Source organism: Guyanagaster necrorhizus (genome assembly GCF_019112545.1).
Source record: "Guyanagaster necrorhizus MCA 3950 unplaced genomic scaffold BT62scaffold_13, whole genome shotgun sequence".
Classification (NCBI taxonomy): Eukaryota; Fungi; Basidiomycota; class Agaricomycetes; order Agaricales; family Physalacriaceae; genus Guyanagaster; species Guyanagaster necrorhizus.
The window spans coordinates 1,064,343-1,078,528 of NW_025064892.1; the positions used below are offsets into that span (position 1 = coordinate 1,064,343).

The window sequence follows — 14,186 nt, forward strand, 5'->3', positions numbered from 1 at the left end:
GAGAGCGACGAACGGTTAAGAAATGGCACAAACGAATTGAGGTGACTGAAGATCTGTGCCGACATCAGAAAAAAAAACTCGAGATGGCATAGTAGCACTCACCTTAAATAATGTCCTCGGAGGAGAATATCCAACAGTACCTTAGACACTCGTTCCAGCAGCTCTTTCGTTTGGCGGCGGTTCTTGAGCTTCGACTCCCCACACTTCCGGGAGCGTTCTGCGGTGGGGGGAGTACGCAACATTCATGACCCATAAAACTTTGCTGGTAGCTGCACCAAGAAGGGGATTGAGAAATGAATGCTGTTGGACGTGAAATAAACATCTCACTCTATTCTTTGCCGCGGGTCCGGTGGTTTAGACACACGGGTCGGTCGCATATACTCCCTGAAAAATTAACGAGAAGCAAAGTCGAGGAATACCAGACATACCGGTATCTCCGACACAATATCCAGTAATCCCTCTCCTGGGGGGAACCGCCGCCCTTTGCATCTAATCTTTGCCTGTCAGACACTGAAGAGGCGGGTGCCAATCTGTAATCCATGATGTTCTTTACGTCGTTTTTCACCGCACTTTCTGGTGCTGTCGCAGTTTAGCTGAGTCCAAGAATGGGAATCGCCTCTGTGCGCTCGGACCACTATTTATTCGAAATACACCTAACAAGCAGCCGTAAACAGTATTAGAGCCATCCCTCAGCATCCACCGTATTTGTAGTCAGAAATCGAGGAAGGGGAATCGAGCGTCGCATATACTCAGCAGCTGTCGCCTTGGTCACAAGGTCTCTCTCGAGTGCATCAACATCAGCGCACTTTACGAACATCTCTGCCGCGTGCAACGTGCGAATAGCTTCTCTGAACCAGACTCGGCAAGTAAATCGGGGCTCCCTGGCACGGTCAGTATCTGGGGTACACATGGGTATGCTGCTCAAGAAATAATCCAGATATGAGTGGTCCCATTCCTCCGGGATGCGCCCGATCTTGGTAAAAGTGACAGGCATGCTATCCTCCGATTGAGGATTCACCCAAAGTACGCATTCATACTGCCACGGCGCGGTGCCAATCTTGTTGGTGGCGTGGAATTTGTAGCCTTTTGAAGAGTCCTGGAGATTGGGTCGTTAGCTAACGCAAGCAACATTATTTTACGGATACTTGCCACCACAAGATATAGGCTCCAATGAAATGCACCAACCATATTGGTCGATGTCAGTACGGCATATATATCGTTTTTTTCCCTGTGACTCAATCAGTGAGGTCTGTACAACAGAAGACGAACACCATTTTACATGGAGGTTGTCATACTTGATCTAATGGAGAACGAGGTGATAAGAGGTGCGTGCCTACAACCCAACGAATATAACGCACAGGGCTCGTGACTATAAAGCTTATGGGTACACGAGGAGTTTTTCATTCCGCGGTCATACCTCGAAAGGAGACTATAAGAAGCATGGCAGGATGTTCTGGCCCCAGGCATTCGCGAGAAGCGGTGCATAAACAAATATCCGCAAAAAAAATGTTCCAGCACGAGCACGAGCAACGATATATATCTTGATAAAATCACAAAGAGCTTCTTGTCAGATTAACCATGGGCCAAGGAGGTAAGCAAACAGAAAACCTATCAACATCGCCCCGAAGAGTTCCCAGCCCCGACCAATCCCCGATTCTCCCATCGCAACTGCTTTTTTCAGGGATTCTTCTATCGACAGAGACATCGCGTCCATGCTGAAAACATGCCTCGCTCGTTCCCTCGCCCTCTTCGAAATAGCACTCCTGTCTGCCTCACCCAAGCTATCGATCTCCTTTAACACTTCTGCCCAAAGGTCTGCTTGAGGAGCGCACAACCAGCCTGTACGCTGATCCGCCGGTCCATCCACAACACTTTCGACGGGTCCACCATTATTGCACGCTAATACCGGTAGACCGCAAATCATAGCTTCTACAGGAACAATGCCAAAGTGCTCATTTGCCGGTGTATAGAGCAGAGCCTTCGTTAATAAACTCTTCAGCAGCCAGGAACGTTGAGCAGTACTGAAGTTGAGCAAGAACAAAACGTCAGGGTTCTGACGAGTGGTGTTGAGAGGGGGGATTTGAACTGCGTTGGGGTTGGAGGGAGTGATCACATCGTATCTCAAGCCATGTTTCTTGGCAAGGTCGATCAAGGAATATAGAGTGAGCATGTTATCTTCAAGCCGAGGATCATATCCTCCAGCTATGACCAGGCGAGTACTGCGCGCAAGGCTAGGTAGGGCCTGGGCAAAAGATTCAATGGCTAGCGCTGCGTTCTTCTTCTTCTCGAATCGATTCAAAGAGATAAAGGTAGGACGGTCGCTGAACTGAATGGTCAGATCACACCAGATAGCACAAGACAGTACCTTACGAAGCTATGGCAATGACGTCAGGATCCGAGGTATCAACCGCAGCCTCATACGCAGCAATGTTGATACCTGGATACACTACCCTTGGGGTCTTGGATATGGAGGGAAAATATGACTTGAATACACGCGCAGTAAAACGAGAGTTGGCCAGTATTATGTCCGCTTGACCTATGAACAGTAAGCAATGTCATTTGAAAGTGGTCGTGTACGCACGAGTCGTTATTTCTTCCCACCAATCCATCGGGAACCGGTAAATCCTCTTTAGCAGGCTTCCCTGCTGCAGCATCGCTGACCCTTCGATGAACGCGCCATTTGCAAGCAGCTTGTCCGGAAAATGGCAGTAGAATACGACTCTAGTCTTGCCCAGCATGCGAAGGAAAGGTATACACGTCGATAATTGGTCGACGAAGAATACATCGTACTTTGGAGATGAAGATAAGAGAATGTGGGTCGTAAGGTGCAGTTGTCTAGCGTGTGCAAAGAAGATATGGAATTTTCCCTTTAGGGCACGGGGAACAGGAGGTTTGACATTGAAGACGGAAAGGCTTCCTGATGAATTGAGAGAATCATCTCGAGAGAAGTACATGGATGCTCACCATCCCTGGTCTCTTCAAAGCAGTGGCTAGGGTCGTGGTGGGAGGTGTAAATGTCGACAGAATGGCCTAACCCCTGCAACCCAAGCGCAGCATCCACAACGAGACGTTCTGCACCGCCTATGAAGCAATGAGGTGGTATTGAAGAGTGGATTACAGTCGAGCATACCAATACCGAGATCTGGATGAAGGAAAGCTACTCTCATGGTCGAAGGAGGCGATTGAGCGTGACTGTGACCTCACGCGCCGGAGGTGACTGCAACGCGTCCGTGCCGCTGATTCTCACCACCAACATCGCCTTCATACCCCAAGATGAGCTCGGCAAAGGCATCCAAGACGCAAAAGCCAGCTGGGGTAGATATTAGGGCATTCATGACAGGTTCATCCAGCAAACCTCCAGGCTCATCTGTAAGGAGCAGTCGTTTTGTCTCAAGCCTGTAGATTGAAAACACGCGCAGCAAACTGCAACGTCAGGCTCGTCGCAGACAAGGAAGAGCTCTAGTCAAATGACAGGTATGAAAATTTGCCCAGAGGCAGCAGTCTGCAGCTTATCAGGTCAGCACAGCTTCGTCGAACCTCAAGCGCAAGACAGCGGTACTTTCGAGCGACGACGACGAGGATCGAAAAAAGCCTCTGCCAAAGAAGAAGCCAGCAACCACCTCACCTGATGGAAAGCCTTCCAACTTGTCGAAGGTCATTGAGATCAGTGTGTGACCTGATTTTACTCAGTATCAACAGGCTGACTTCTTCCTATCAGGCGATGATGAAACACCGCTGCCGCCCCGCAGGCCTATTGTGAAGCGCAAGAAGCCTGCTGCCCTTCTATCGAGCGATGAAGACGATGAAGACTCGTCTCCAAAGAAGAAACTTGCCCCGTCGACCTCCAAGCACGTCGCTGCCACAACAAAACCTCGACCTTCAACAAACTCCCAGTCCAAAATAAACGTGAAGAAAGCGGAAGGTTTCGTCTCCACTAAAAACCTCAAAGACGAGGATTATGCTTCAGCTTCCGACGATGACGAGTGGTTGATACCGAAGAAAGCGAAAGCGAAACCACCTCCCAAGAAGAAAGCTATCACCTCGAAGGATGCTGATGGGAAAGGGAAAGAGAAAACCAAAGATGAACCCAAGAAGCCCAAGTACGTTGGCTCTCTTACCGCGTTTTCATGTGTGAACACGGTCCACAGCTGGGCCGCTACGAGAGCCGCAAAGTTGGCCGCGCCTGTGGCACATGGCTCTAAAGACATTCCCGATGGCCAGCCTGACTGTCTTATGGGCCTTTCATTTGTTTTCACGGGTGAACTAAGCAGTTTCTCTCGAGAAGAAGCGGTTGATTTAGCGAAACGCTTCGGAGGGTATGTTGATATGTATTCATTCTCTCTTTCAATATCTTATTATTCATCTCAGACGAGTGGTGGGGCAACCCTCGTCACGCACTGATTTTGTCGTCCTGGGCGATAATGCAGGACCGTCCAAGTTGGCCGCTATCGCAAAGCACAAGCTTAAGACCTTGAACGAGGACGAGTTTCTGAATTTGATTGCTACCCGAAAGTGTTTTGGTAACGAAAATTTGGATGAAAAAACGAAGAAAAAGATGGAAAAGGATCAGGAGGCCATCAAGAATGCCGCCAAAGAGATGGAAAAGCGAGAGAAGCAAGCGGCGAAGGAAAGCAGGGGCGTGCCTGGCAGGTAGTGTGTCTCTCCCGTTAAGGACTAGCACAACTGAATACCTCCGCAGTTCAAAGGTAATCGATCCTTCTTCTCAGCTATGGACGACGCGGTACGCTCCACAGTCTCTCAAAGAGATCTGTGGAAACAAAAGTCAAGTAGATAAGCTACTTCAATGGCTCAATGATTGGTATGTGAACTTCTGGTCCCGACATTTCATGAAATAGATGTTCCCACAGGCCCCAGAGTCTTAAGAGTGGGTTCAAGAAACCGGGGAAGAATGGAATGAATATCTTCAGGGCCGTCCTCATTACGGGCTCTCCGGGTATCGGTAAAACGACCAGCGCGCATCTTTGTGCGAAGCTAGCCGCATTGACACCTATCGAATTGAATGCAAGTGATGCGAGAAGTAAGAAGCTCGTTGAAGTAGGTTACGCTTTCTCTCTTGCTGAGCAGGACATACCTACTCTGTTGAACAGAACGGGATGAACATCAACAACATGTCATTGGACGGATTTCTCGGTGGCACTAATGTTCGTGAACACCCATGCTTATCATCTGTGGACTCAGCTGGCACTATTCCTTTAGAAAACAAACTCTTCAGGTGTCACCATTACCGATCGAAGCTGTCTTATTATGGATGAAGTCGATGGTATGTCTGCTGGGGATCGAGGTGGCGTCGGTGCGCTTAACGCGTTGATCAAGAAATCCAAAGTTGGTACAAACCCAGTCATCGTGTCCACCACCTGAGCCATCTCTGAATTCATAGATTCCTATTATTTGCATTGCCAATGACCGTAACGCCCAGAAGTTGGCCCCATTGAAGGGGACGACATTCAGCATGAACTTTTCAAAGTAAGTAGTGTTAGTAAAGAACGATAGAAAGCTCCTCATTATTTCACTACTAGACCTCCTGCCGCTCAAATCCGTTCCAGAATTTTAACAATTGCGTTCAAGTAATGGCCCTTATTCTCTCCGTAGCCTATGCTTACGGTATTCTTAGGGAGAAGATGAAGATTCCTGCGAATGTGATAGATCAACTCGTTGCTGGATCACAGTCGGATATTCGACATGTTCTCAATATGCTATCGACGTGGAAGTTATCCAGTGATTCAATGTCTTTCGATGAAGGCAAAGCCTTGTGAGCGCTGTGAGCGTAACTGTTATCAACGACTAATTATTAAGCGAAGGACGAAAATGAACGAGAAATATTCGATTATGAGTCCATTTGACATTACTTCCAAGATGTTGGGGCCATATTTGTTCTCAGCAACGGCTCGGGAAACACTGGGTGACAAGATGGAGCTATACTTTCAGGATCACTCTTTTATGCCCTTGTTCATTCAGGTTCGTTACTTATTTGTCCTTATTACTTGGGTATCAACTGTGTACAGGAGAATTATTTGAAGACACAGCCTGCGAAGCTTCGGAATCTGGATGGTCCCAATAAGATTTTGAAAGAACTCCAGCTGATGGACAAAGCTGCGGCGTCAATATCTGATGGCGACTTAGTTGACGGTCTTATACACGGGTGAGTCGCGAACCGTCATCGTACGGTATTTCTAATGTGTGGGCTTTACAGACCAGAACAGCATTGGTCGCTGATGCCTCTTCATGCTGTGTGCTCTGCAGTTCGACCAGCATCTCTTCTCTACGGGCAGGGGGCCCATTATGGTGGTCCAAATTCCATGTCTTTCCCGCAGTATGTCTTCGTTCCTCTCTCGTTGGCTTCATGCATTGACCAGATGAACTAGATGGTTAGGGCAGAACTCGAAACAGAACAAACTGAGTCGCCAATTAGGTGATGTCCAGATCCGAATGCGACTCAAGGTATCTGGCGACAAATCAGAGATTCGACAATCATATATTCCTGCGTTGTTTCCTCATATCGTTAGGCCTCTGGTAGACGAAGGATTGGTTCGTCGTACTCGTTGATCGACTGCACAAGTCTGACGAATTCTGCGAAGGGTGCGATTGATGATGTTATTGACGGGATGGATGAATACTCTCTCTCCAAGGAAGACTGGGATACTATCGTCGAGCTCGGTGTCGACCAGAATAAGGATGATCTCATTCTCAAGAAGATACCTCCTGCTGTCAAGTCCTCATTCACGCGAAAGTATGTCCTGTTATAGTGGAATGTATCTATGCTAATCGAGCTCTTTCTAGGTACAATAGCCAAGAGCATCCCATGCCCTTCCACAAAGGCCAAGATGTTGGCAAGGCGCCCAAGAAACTTGCTGCAGGTCCAGTTCCTGACTTGGAGGATGCTTTTGAGGTATTTCAGTTTTCTGTCCCCTACCTCTTTCACTGATATTTTTCTATAAATAGTTAGATGATATTGTGGACGATGCCTCTGATGACGAGACGAAAACAAAGATGGATAATATCGATAACGACAAACTCATCCACGTTGCCAAGGCAAAGAAGAAGGTGGCAAGGTCATGATTTAGGACGTAATATGTTGTATCTTCCAATCCACGTTTTTGGTTTTTCGGTTTTACGAAGCGCGTATTAGCGCACTGGCTGTACAAGTGAGGCTATTCTGGAACTGGAGTCTGGAGACGCCATTGGGTGACTATGATTTGCTGTTCTGACAAGGTTTGTGTCATGTTGTCTTCATAGGAAGGCCTTGTCAAAGGGAAACGTATATCGAGGCTAGTGTTTGACGTCGGTCGACTGTTACGTGGATACCATATAGCTCAGTCTTCGTGCTCGGGGCCGATTAGCACTTCATCGCCGAGTTGCCCTCGACCATCTTACTGTTAGGCACGCATTTTCTGCTCCTACCACTCCCCTAACTTTTGACTGCAGTGTGTGTCCCGGTCAAATCCCGTGTCTATATTTCGTCTCGCCTTTGCGAATATCTTCATGGGTCGGTATACTATGAAGCCTTCAAGTGAGCGCCTATTCTCGGGTCATGAGCACTGAGGATATCCAGATAGACGCTGCGAATCCTTCGAGCAACGTAATCACTTCCCACCTGCCTGTATATATATCCTTGTACCTTCATCAACCTCCATCACCTCCACAACAACCAACATGCAGGTTCTTACCACTTCGTTCTCCAAACTCTCTACAAATATCGACCGATATTTTATGCCACCACCTCTACGTTGCCTCGGATGCGCTAATCACTCTTGCCCAAATGATGCGACACAGTCCTGTTCCGGCTGCTTTCTCGTTCGATACTGTTCCAAGGCGTGTCAGAAAGAGCATTGGAAATCTCATAAGCAAGGTACTTATTCATTATACATTCACGTGTGAGATAACTAATCTTGGTGCAGATTGTAAAAACCCTTTGAAGTCAAAGTCATGGTCGCCCACGTGGGTTACAGAGAACAGGAAGCCGGCGTTCATATCCGGTCCTAACGAGGCAAATATACAGCAAAAACGGTTTGGCAATGGAATGGGATTGCAAGGATATCTCTTCTTCACCAGCGATTAACAACTGATACTTGGGCCGTTAGATGGGGCAACATGATGTCCATCGATCTCATTAATGCAAAAAATAATGAGGGTGCCGATGGAATATGTGACAAAGATCTCTCGCTTGCTTTCATAGGTGTGTTCCATCGCTGTAACCTGTAACCGGGTTTCTATGAAATAACTAATTATGTGCATTAGCTTCTGGGGATTTGCGTAATGTCGTCAGGACAGTCAATGAGCTGCCAGAAGACTACATCGGGACACTTAAAATCGTACTAAATGATAAAAATCCTATGGCAGTATGTCGCAATCTTATGATTCTGACCATTCTTGGTATCGTCGAGGATGTGGTAACAATCATCGCTTTGTGTATTCACTCGGCGTTATCTGACCTCATACTTTAATTAGGAGGAAGCCGCCGAGCACGCACTTCACTTCTGGTACTCGGTCTTCCAACCACTGTCCTATCGGGACCATGTCTTTCCACTATTTTCCGATGCCCCGACTTTTCAACATCTCGATGGTACCCCCGCTTGTCTAACGTCCACCACCACAGTATACATGAGATGGGACACTGACACGACCTATTTTCTCATTTCTTTGCTCGCAGGAGATGAGATTGAATTCCCCCAAGCCAAAAATGCGTTGAGCAGAACAATGTACGCGCCGGAGAGAATCGATCATCGTGAGCGATATTATGCGAGTCTCAGGCCGTCTCATAGAGTGGCTTTCGACGCATGGCGTAGATCTGGAATACTCCTTCCTTTTGGTGCGATGAAAGATCATATGTACGTTCCGAACAGATGGCTCTTCTCCCGTCAGGGAAATCTCCTGCTCTATGATAGCTCTAGTCCTCTTAAAGGATGGGAGTAAGCGGCATCTTCTTGTTTCTTTGCGTCTGATCAATCCCAATCCCAGTTACAATGAAGTGGTCAAGGCAGGAAGGGCGCACGGTACCACTGACGACGACCTGATGGGCGGCATGTTCTTCTACGTGAAGGACCAGCTTGTCGAATTCTCCAAGCGACTTCGGAAATTCAAGGTTCACATCTATTCTTATGACAAAGATGCCAGAGACCTTCCTGCGATTTTAAAACGCGACGTGTCTTCGCCCAAGAGTTTCGATCGGATCGAGACTTCCAATATCACGGACAAGAACTACGTTGGCTTGTCCATTCTGTCTGATTGGGGTCCGCTGTTAAACGAAGCTAATCCTAATGCCGCTATCATTGGCCTGTTCATGAATTGGACGGCTTGGAAAAGAGCTGGTGAGGCCGCATCGTCCAAAGCAATGTACCTGCGCGCGAGGAGGAGGATGGCATCCTGCAAGTTCACGGTAAGTACTTGTCCTAAATTCGCCGACACAGACATTTGTGACTCTGTGCTAGGACTTGCACCATGTGTCTGACCGTCTTTTGTTCAACACCCAGAATGTAGATGCATTCCACGATACCTCAATCGCATTCCAGGAATACTTGGATGAGGAGAAGGCTGATGTGATCGCTAGAAAGGTGGGGCTCAAATGTCGAAGAATTAATAAGGTCGTTCCACACGTACGCCTCTCGTTCATTCTGTCATAGTGCCTGTTAACTCTGATGCTTTCCTTTTTTGCTAAGCGCTGTTTCGCGGAACTCGGGACTTTGCCAAGTTCACTGCCATGTATTGATTCGCACGATCAGTGGTATAGGATGGTGAGTCTACTCCATATTCTTTCCCGCCTCGGAGTCGTTTGTTAATTATGATTACATATTCAGGCTGGCCTGGGTGGTTCCACATATTGTGAACGTTATGTTGAGTGGGTCAAGGCCGCGACGTTTCAATAGTCTGGTGTAGATAAAGGAAGAATCGAGGCCTTAAGTAATTGACTTTTTTTTTTTACCTTGGACGAGTTGTGTTGGGATTTTGCTGGAAAGTTCTAGAAAGGGCAATCCGGCATCACGCCGAGAGTTGATGAGTAAGCTCGAGAGAAAGAGAAAGTTGTAGTAAATTCTAGATATAATCCTGGAGAGTATAAATACAAGCTCTGTAGGAGCTGTAGAATAACAAGTTCATACCATCTGGCCTTACCAGCCTGGAGTCTACCCTGTGCAACACCGAGGATTTCCAACAAGTTGCCGCTCTTGGAGCCTGCCTATCTGCTGTGGGAGGAGGAGGGGTTTTTGTTCTGATCGATGTCGACTAAAAGCCGGTGGATGTCATATATATCAGCAGTGATCCACATGTAATGCTGAGAAAGAAGAGTAAAGCTTGCCAAGCAATCCGACCATCTCTTTTGAAGAAAAGTTAAGTAGTGTCTGAAAGGGCAGTCGGCGATAAAGTTCAGACCCATCCGAGCTCCGAGTCGGATAGGCCACATATACGAAATTTGAGACTGGATGCTTAATGATTGGTGAGCATTCATTGATCATCGAACATCGCATCGCTGCTGGGTATGATCAATACGAAACGGACGTCCTTATGTTTCTGTTTAGGAGCCACGACAATTAAACAGCCAACTTTCTTTTTTTCATCTGAATATCTCCACGCAGCTCGGAAACTGCATCTGATATAATTGTTATGGCCTTGACGAAAAATATTGAACCAAATTGCGCATGTGCCTGTGGAACTGGGTGTACAGCTCGAAGCTCTTGATCGAAATCCGAGAGCGCACAAACCCATCGACCCATCTAACGTGAAGAGCTGCGTCTTTGCGACTCGTGTTGGATGTCTTGAGGTCGTCCATCATGAACCACCGCTTTGGGACATCTTCCCGGGGGAGTGGCTTCCAATCAGAGAAATTTGGGCATAGCGGGTCTCGTAGACGTCTGATGCACATACTAGCAACCAATATCATATTCATATATTATCTCAATCCATCAAACGGATGCAACGGACAATATAAACCTACTCTTGCCCAACAGCCACATTAAACACCTTCTGCACCAACACAATCGCAGGGTCCGTAGAGCCTTCCAATCTCGCAAACGACACCGTCGACAGCGTCGTCGAGAACGTACGCAAATACGGCGAGTACTAAAAAAAATCCCAGATCAGCCAACAAAAGGTCAGGAAAGGGAACGACGAGACATACCACTCTACAGAAATGCCGATACCATCCCCACGTCTCCCACGCATTCCACTCTTCCCTGCCCCAATTAGCCCTGTTATGCCATCCCTTCTCCGTGATCACCTCAGGGTTCGAAGGAACCAGGTAGGACACGAAACCCTCCAATGTACGTGACAATACGGATTTTTGCTCCTTCGTCAAGATCGAAAATGCTTTAACGGCGCTCGTAAGCGCAAGATTTTCCGGCATTTCATCTGAGGAGCGAACTATCAGTAACCGAGATCACACACAAGCAGGAGAGGGAAAAACTACTCTTTTTAGCTTCAGCATCGACCTCCATGCCCGCACCATCCTCAGCAATAGCCCTAGCCCGTGTATCATCATCCTCCTTCCTCAGCACAGCCAACTTCTTCCTCGCGATGCTGACCCGCCCATTCCCTTTATCCAACGCACCCTTCAACAAATCCCACTGGAGCACGCCCAGCGCCTCATCCGTCACCCCATGCTCAAACGTCCATGCCACCACATCCGTCGGATCCACGATTTGGTACTGCATCAGCTTGTCAAATACTATGACCACCATCTGCGAGTTGTACATCCAGAATCGGGCTACGGCGTTCATAACGTCTGTTTTGGCCTCTGCGTTTCCGGCAGCACCGCTGTTGACGATGTGTCGGAGGAGGGGGAGGTAGCGCTCTATGGCATTCAAAAGATGGGAGAAAGAGCGGGAGCCGATATGTAACAGGGATTGAATGGCGATGGAGCGAACGATCGAGTCGGTATTGATATGACCGTCTTCTGATGCCTCGACGCAGGATCTGAGCGTGTCGAGGTGAGAGATGACATCTTCTGCATTTGCCCTCCCTCTAAACAGATTCAGGACAGATTGTGCATTGTCGTGATGGGGATTCACTGGGAGTTTGGTGATTAAAATGATCCGAACTAATGAGCATAATCTTACTAGGATCGTCGAACTCAAAATTAGGCCCTGGAGCTTGTTTAGGCAGAACATAGGCCTCAGGATCTTGCATAGGTTCTGGAAGCGTCTTTGCGATACGTTCATAATAGGCAAGTCGAATCTCATACTCCAACGCACGACGCATAAACGCACGCCGAGGATTCTGAATCACCAAGCCAAGATCAGGAAGCCTACAAAAACACATCAAAACCACATTTTGCTGAACAGAAAAAAAAGACAACCCACCATTCCTTCCACACCCATTGGAAGCCAAAGTTACTCATATGCACGGCAAACCATTCAGAGAACCGTCGAGCAATGTCCAGGTCCAATCCATCGCTTAGATACCCATACAGTTTACGGATCGACTTTCCTACAGCGGGGCCCACAGTGGAAGGAGACAGTTTACATAGTTCTGTGATGACGCTCATGTAGTAGATGGATTTTTGTGACGATTCAGGCAGAACAAAGAAAGCTCCAAGGATAGTCTAAAATTGTGCTCAATGGCGAGTCACACAATGACTGTGAGGCATTTACCTCGATGACTGTGCTCTCTAGTTGCCAACCTCTGCCTAGGAGAGGCTCGATATCAACAATGGGAGCGCCCGGTTTCGGCTTGAAGGTTCCTGGAATCATCCATTTCGGATACTCGAGAAGGATGCGCGCGCACTCCTTCCGATTGACTTCGAATATGTCGAGTATCGATGCGAGGTCCATCCGAACAGCGTATCCTTCGGGTGTACTGAAGTCAGGAGACACCTAGATTCAAGAGTTCAACAAAATAAAATAAATAAATCGATGCAAAGAACGCACATCGTTTTCGAACAAGCGGATATAGTATTCAGGCCATTCTTCCTTTTTGACGGGTGCGTCGTCTCCCATTTCGTTCTCTAATTCGATAACTTCTGGCGGAACAAGAACAGAGGGAAGAACGAAGGGGGTGAATGACTCCAGATCAAGGGCTGGGAAATCAGCATAGGGACGGGGAAACGAGGTCAAGGATTCTGCATATCCAGATTTTTCAAGAGTTCCGAGAGACGCTAGTAGGACATCCAGAAGCTGATAATGGATGAGAATAGGATATCAAAGCGGGATGTCCGTACTCACCTCATCCGCATTATCGGTAGTGATACTTGCCGAAGATAAAAACGTGGTTGGATGAACGATCCATTTTGCGCTTGATGTAGTTTCGTTGAATGCTGCGATAGCATTGACGATATCAGTGGCATTGGACGCGTGGTTGGTCTTGATGACGGAGCCTGCAATCATCAGCCCCTCAGCAGCACACAAAGCAGCGCGCTTTGCTCGGCCATGGGAGACCCCGAATTCGTCGAGGACGGCAGTGAGGGATTGAAGAAGGCCGACGAGTGAGTCTATCGAGATCAAGTTTGCTAGCGTCAGGTGGGCAAAGAAATGTATCTGAGAGGATGATAAGCGTAAGGGTATGGCGTATGAGGGGAGTAACGTACGCAGAACCGAGTTTCTCTCCATGCCAGCTGGTCGACATATGTCTGGAACCCTTTCCATATATCTTCAAGAATTTGACGTCCCAAGGGGGGTTCTCCGTCTGGCTGTTCGTGCAAGAGTCGCAGCAACGCAGCATAGTAAGGGATTTTGTACGGCTGCTCCGTCACCCTAAACAACGGTGAGCTGGCCGGTCAAAGAACACGACGACGCGTCTCCAACGCACGCTATCCGAAAAGCCTCTGATAGGCTGGAGATGACTGGGGGAACAAGTGCTCGAATCTGCTTTTCTAGGTGGGGCAGCTCCTCGACCGGATCCTACAGCACAACCTGAGTTACAACGAAGAGTAAAGTATAGCGGAGCGACTCACCACCTCTCCAAGCTTGAAAATTGCGGATTTGAGCTTCTGCTGGGGAGACTCGATGATTTCGCGTCGGTCATAGTCGTCTGGAAGAAAGATTCGGATGGCAGAAACTTTGACAGGCTTGCAGTAATCTCACCTCTGTACCGACGGCGTCCGCGGTAGCTCATCGTCAGGTATAATATGGGTCAATAATTGACAGAAGACTATTGTCCTGGAAAGCCTATCGAGCTCAATTCAAGTATTTTTCAGATGCACCAGCCGTCACCGTGATGGTCGACGAGCAGAAATGCTGACT

At 47.9% G+C, this 14,186-nt stretch overlaps 5 protein-coding genes across 5 annotated transcripts; 2 read left to right on the forward strand and 3 right to left on the reverse strand.

Moving 5' to 3' along the window:
- Nucleotides 1–676: 676 nt before the first annotated feature.
- BT62DRAFT_895869 (uncharacterized protein) lies at nt 677–1,236 on the reverse strand (the record flags this gene model as incomplete). Its single annotated transcript, XM_043183235.1, has 2 exons — nt 677–1,096; nt 1,153–1,236. Coding segments are annotated over 2 exons (504 nt in total), but the record flags the coding sequence as incomplete, so codon positions are not given.
- Nucleotides 1,237–1,567: 331 nt separating this feature from the next.
- On the reverse strand, nt 1,568–3,167 carry BT62DRAFT_895356 (glycosyltransferase family 4 protein; the record flags this gene model as incomplete). The annotated part of the gene is made up of 5 exons (XM_043183215.1): nt 1,568–2,321; nt 2,371–2,536; nt 2,582–2,917; nt 2,965–3,081; nt 3,131–3,167. 5 exons carry the CDS (start codon nt 3,165–3,167, stop codon nt 1,568–1,570), a joined length of 1,410 nt encoding a protein of 469 aa, XP_043039600.1.
- A 50-nt stretch (nt 3,168–3,217) lies between these two features.
- On the forward strand, nt 3,218–7,132 carry BT62DRAFT_932455 (DNA replication factor C, large subunit). The gene is made up of 20 exons (XM_043186355.1): nt 3,218–3,369; nt 3,420–3,474; nt 3,527–3,667; nt 3,719–4,100; nt 4,149–4,316; nt 4,369–4,650; nt 4,700–4,819; nt 4,869–5,055; nt 5,109–5,162; nt 5,218–5,343; nt 5,399–5,484; nt 5,538–5,585; nt 5,633–5,770; nt 5,820–5,976; nt 6,024–6,160; nt 6,212–6,331; nt 6,384–6,546; nt 6,597–6,748; nt 6,799–6,907; nt 6,961–7,132. Exons 1-20 carry the CDS (start codon nt 3,274–3,276, stop codon nt 7,075–7,077), a joined length of 2,838 nt encoding a protein of 945 aa, XP_043039601.1. The 5' UTR covers nt 3,218–3,273; the 3' UTR covers nt 7,078–7,132.
- A 596-nt stretch (nt 7,133–7,728) lies between these two features.
- BT62DRAFT_895493 (uncharacterized protein) lies at nt 7,729–9,466 on the forward strand (the record flags this gene model as incomplete). Its single annotated transcript, XM_043183224.1, has 6 exons — nt 7,729–7,867; nt 7,917–8,025; nt 8,100–8,194; nt 8,257–8,408; nt 8,467–8,927; nt 8,977–9,466. The coding sequence occupies 6 exons, from the start codon at nt 7,729–7,731 to the stop codon at nt 9,464–9,466; spliced, it is 1,446 nt and encodes a 481-aa protein (XP_043039602.1).
- Nucleotides 9,467–10,867: 1,401 nt separating this feature from the next.
- On the reverse strand, nt 10,868–14,180 carry BT62DRAFT_969012 (cap binding protein 80-PB). Its single transcript, XM_043188928.1, has 12 exons — nt 14,028–14,180; nt 13,898–13,974; nt 13,753–13,844; nt 13,532–13,697; nt 13,170–13,481; nt 12,876–13,121; nt 12,600–12,821; nt 12,309–12,550; nt 12,066–12,253; nt 11,414–12,016; nt 11,129–11,358; nt 10,868–11,070 (listed from the first exon to the last, which is right to left on the reverse strand). The coding sequence occupies exons 1-12, from the start codon at nt 14,056–14,058 to the stop codon at nt 10,942–10,944; spliced, it is 2,538 nt and encodes an 845-aa protein (XP_043039603.1). The 5' UTR covers nt 14,059–14,180; the 3' UTR covers nt 10,868–10,941.
- Nucleotides 14,181–14,186: the final 6 nt, after the last annotated feature.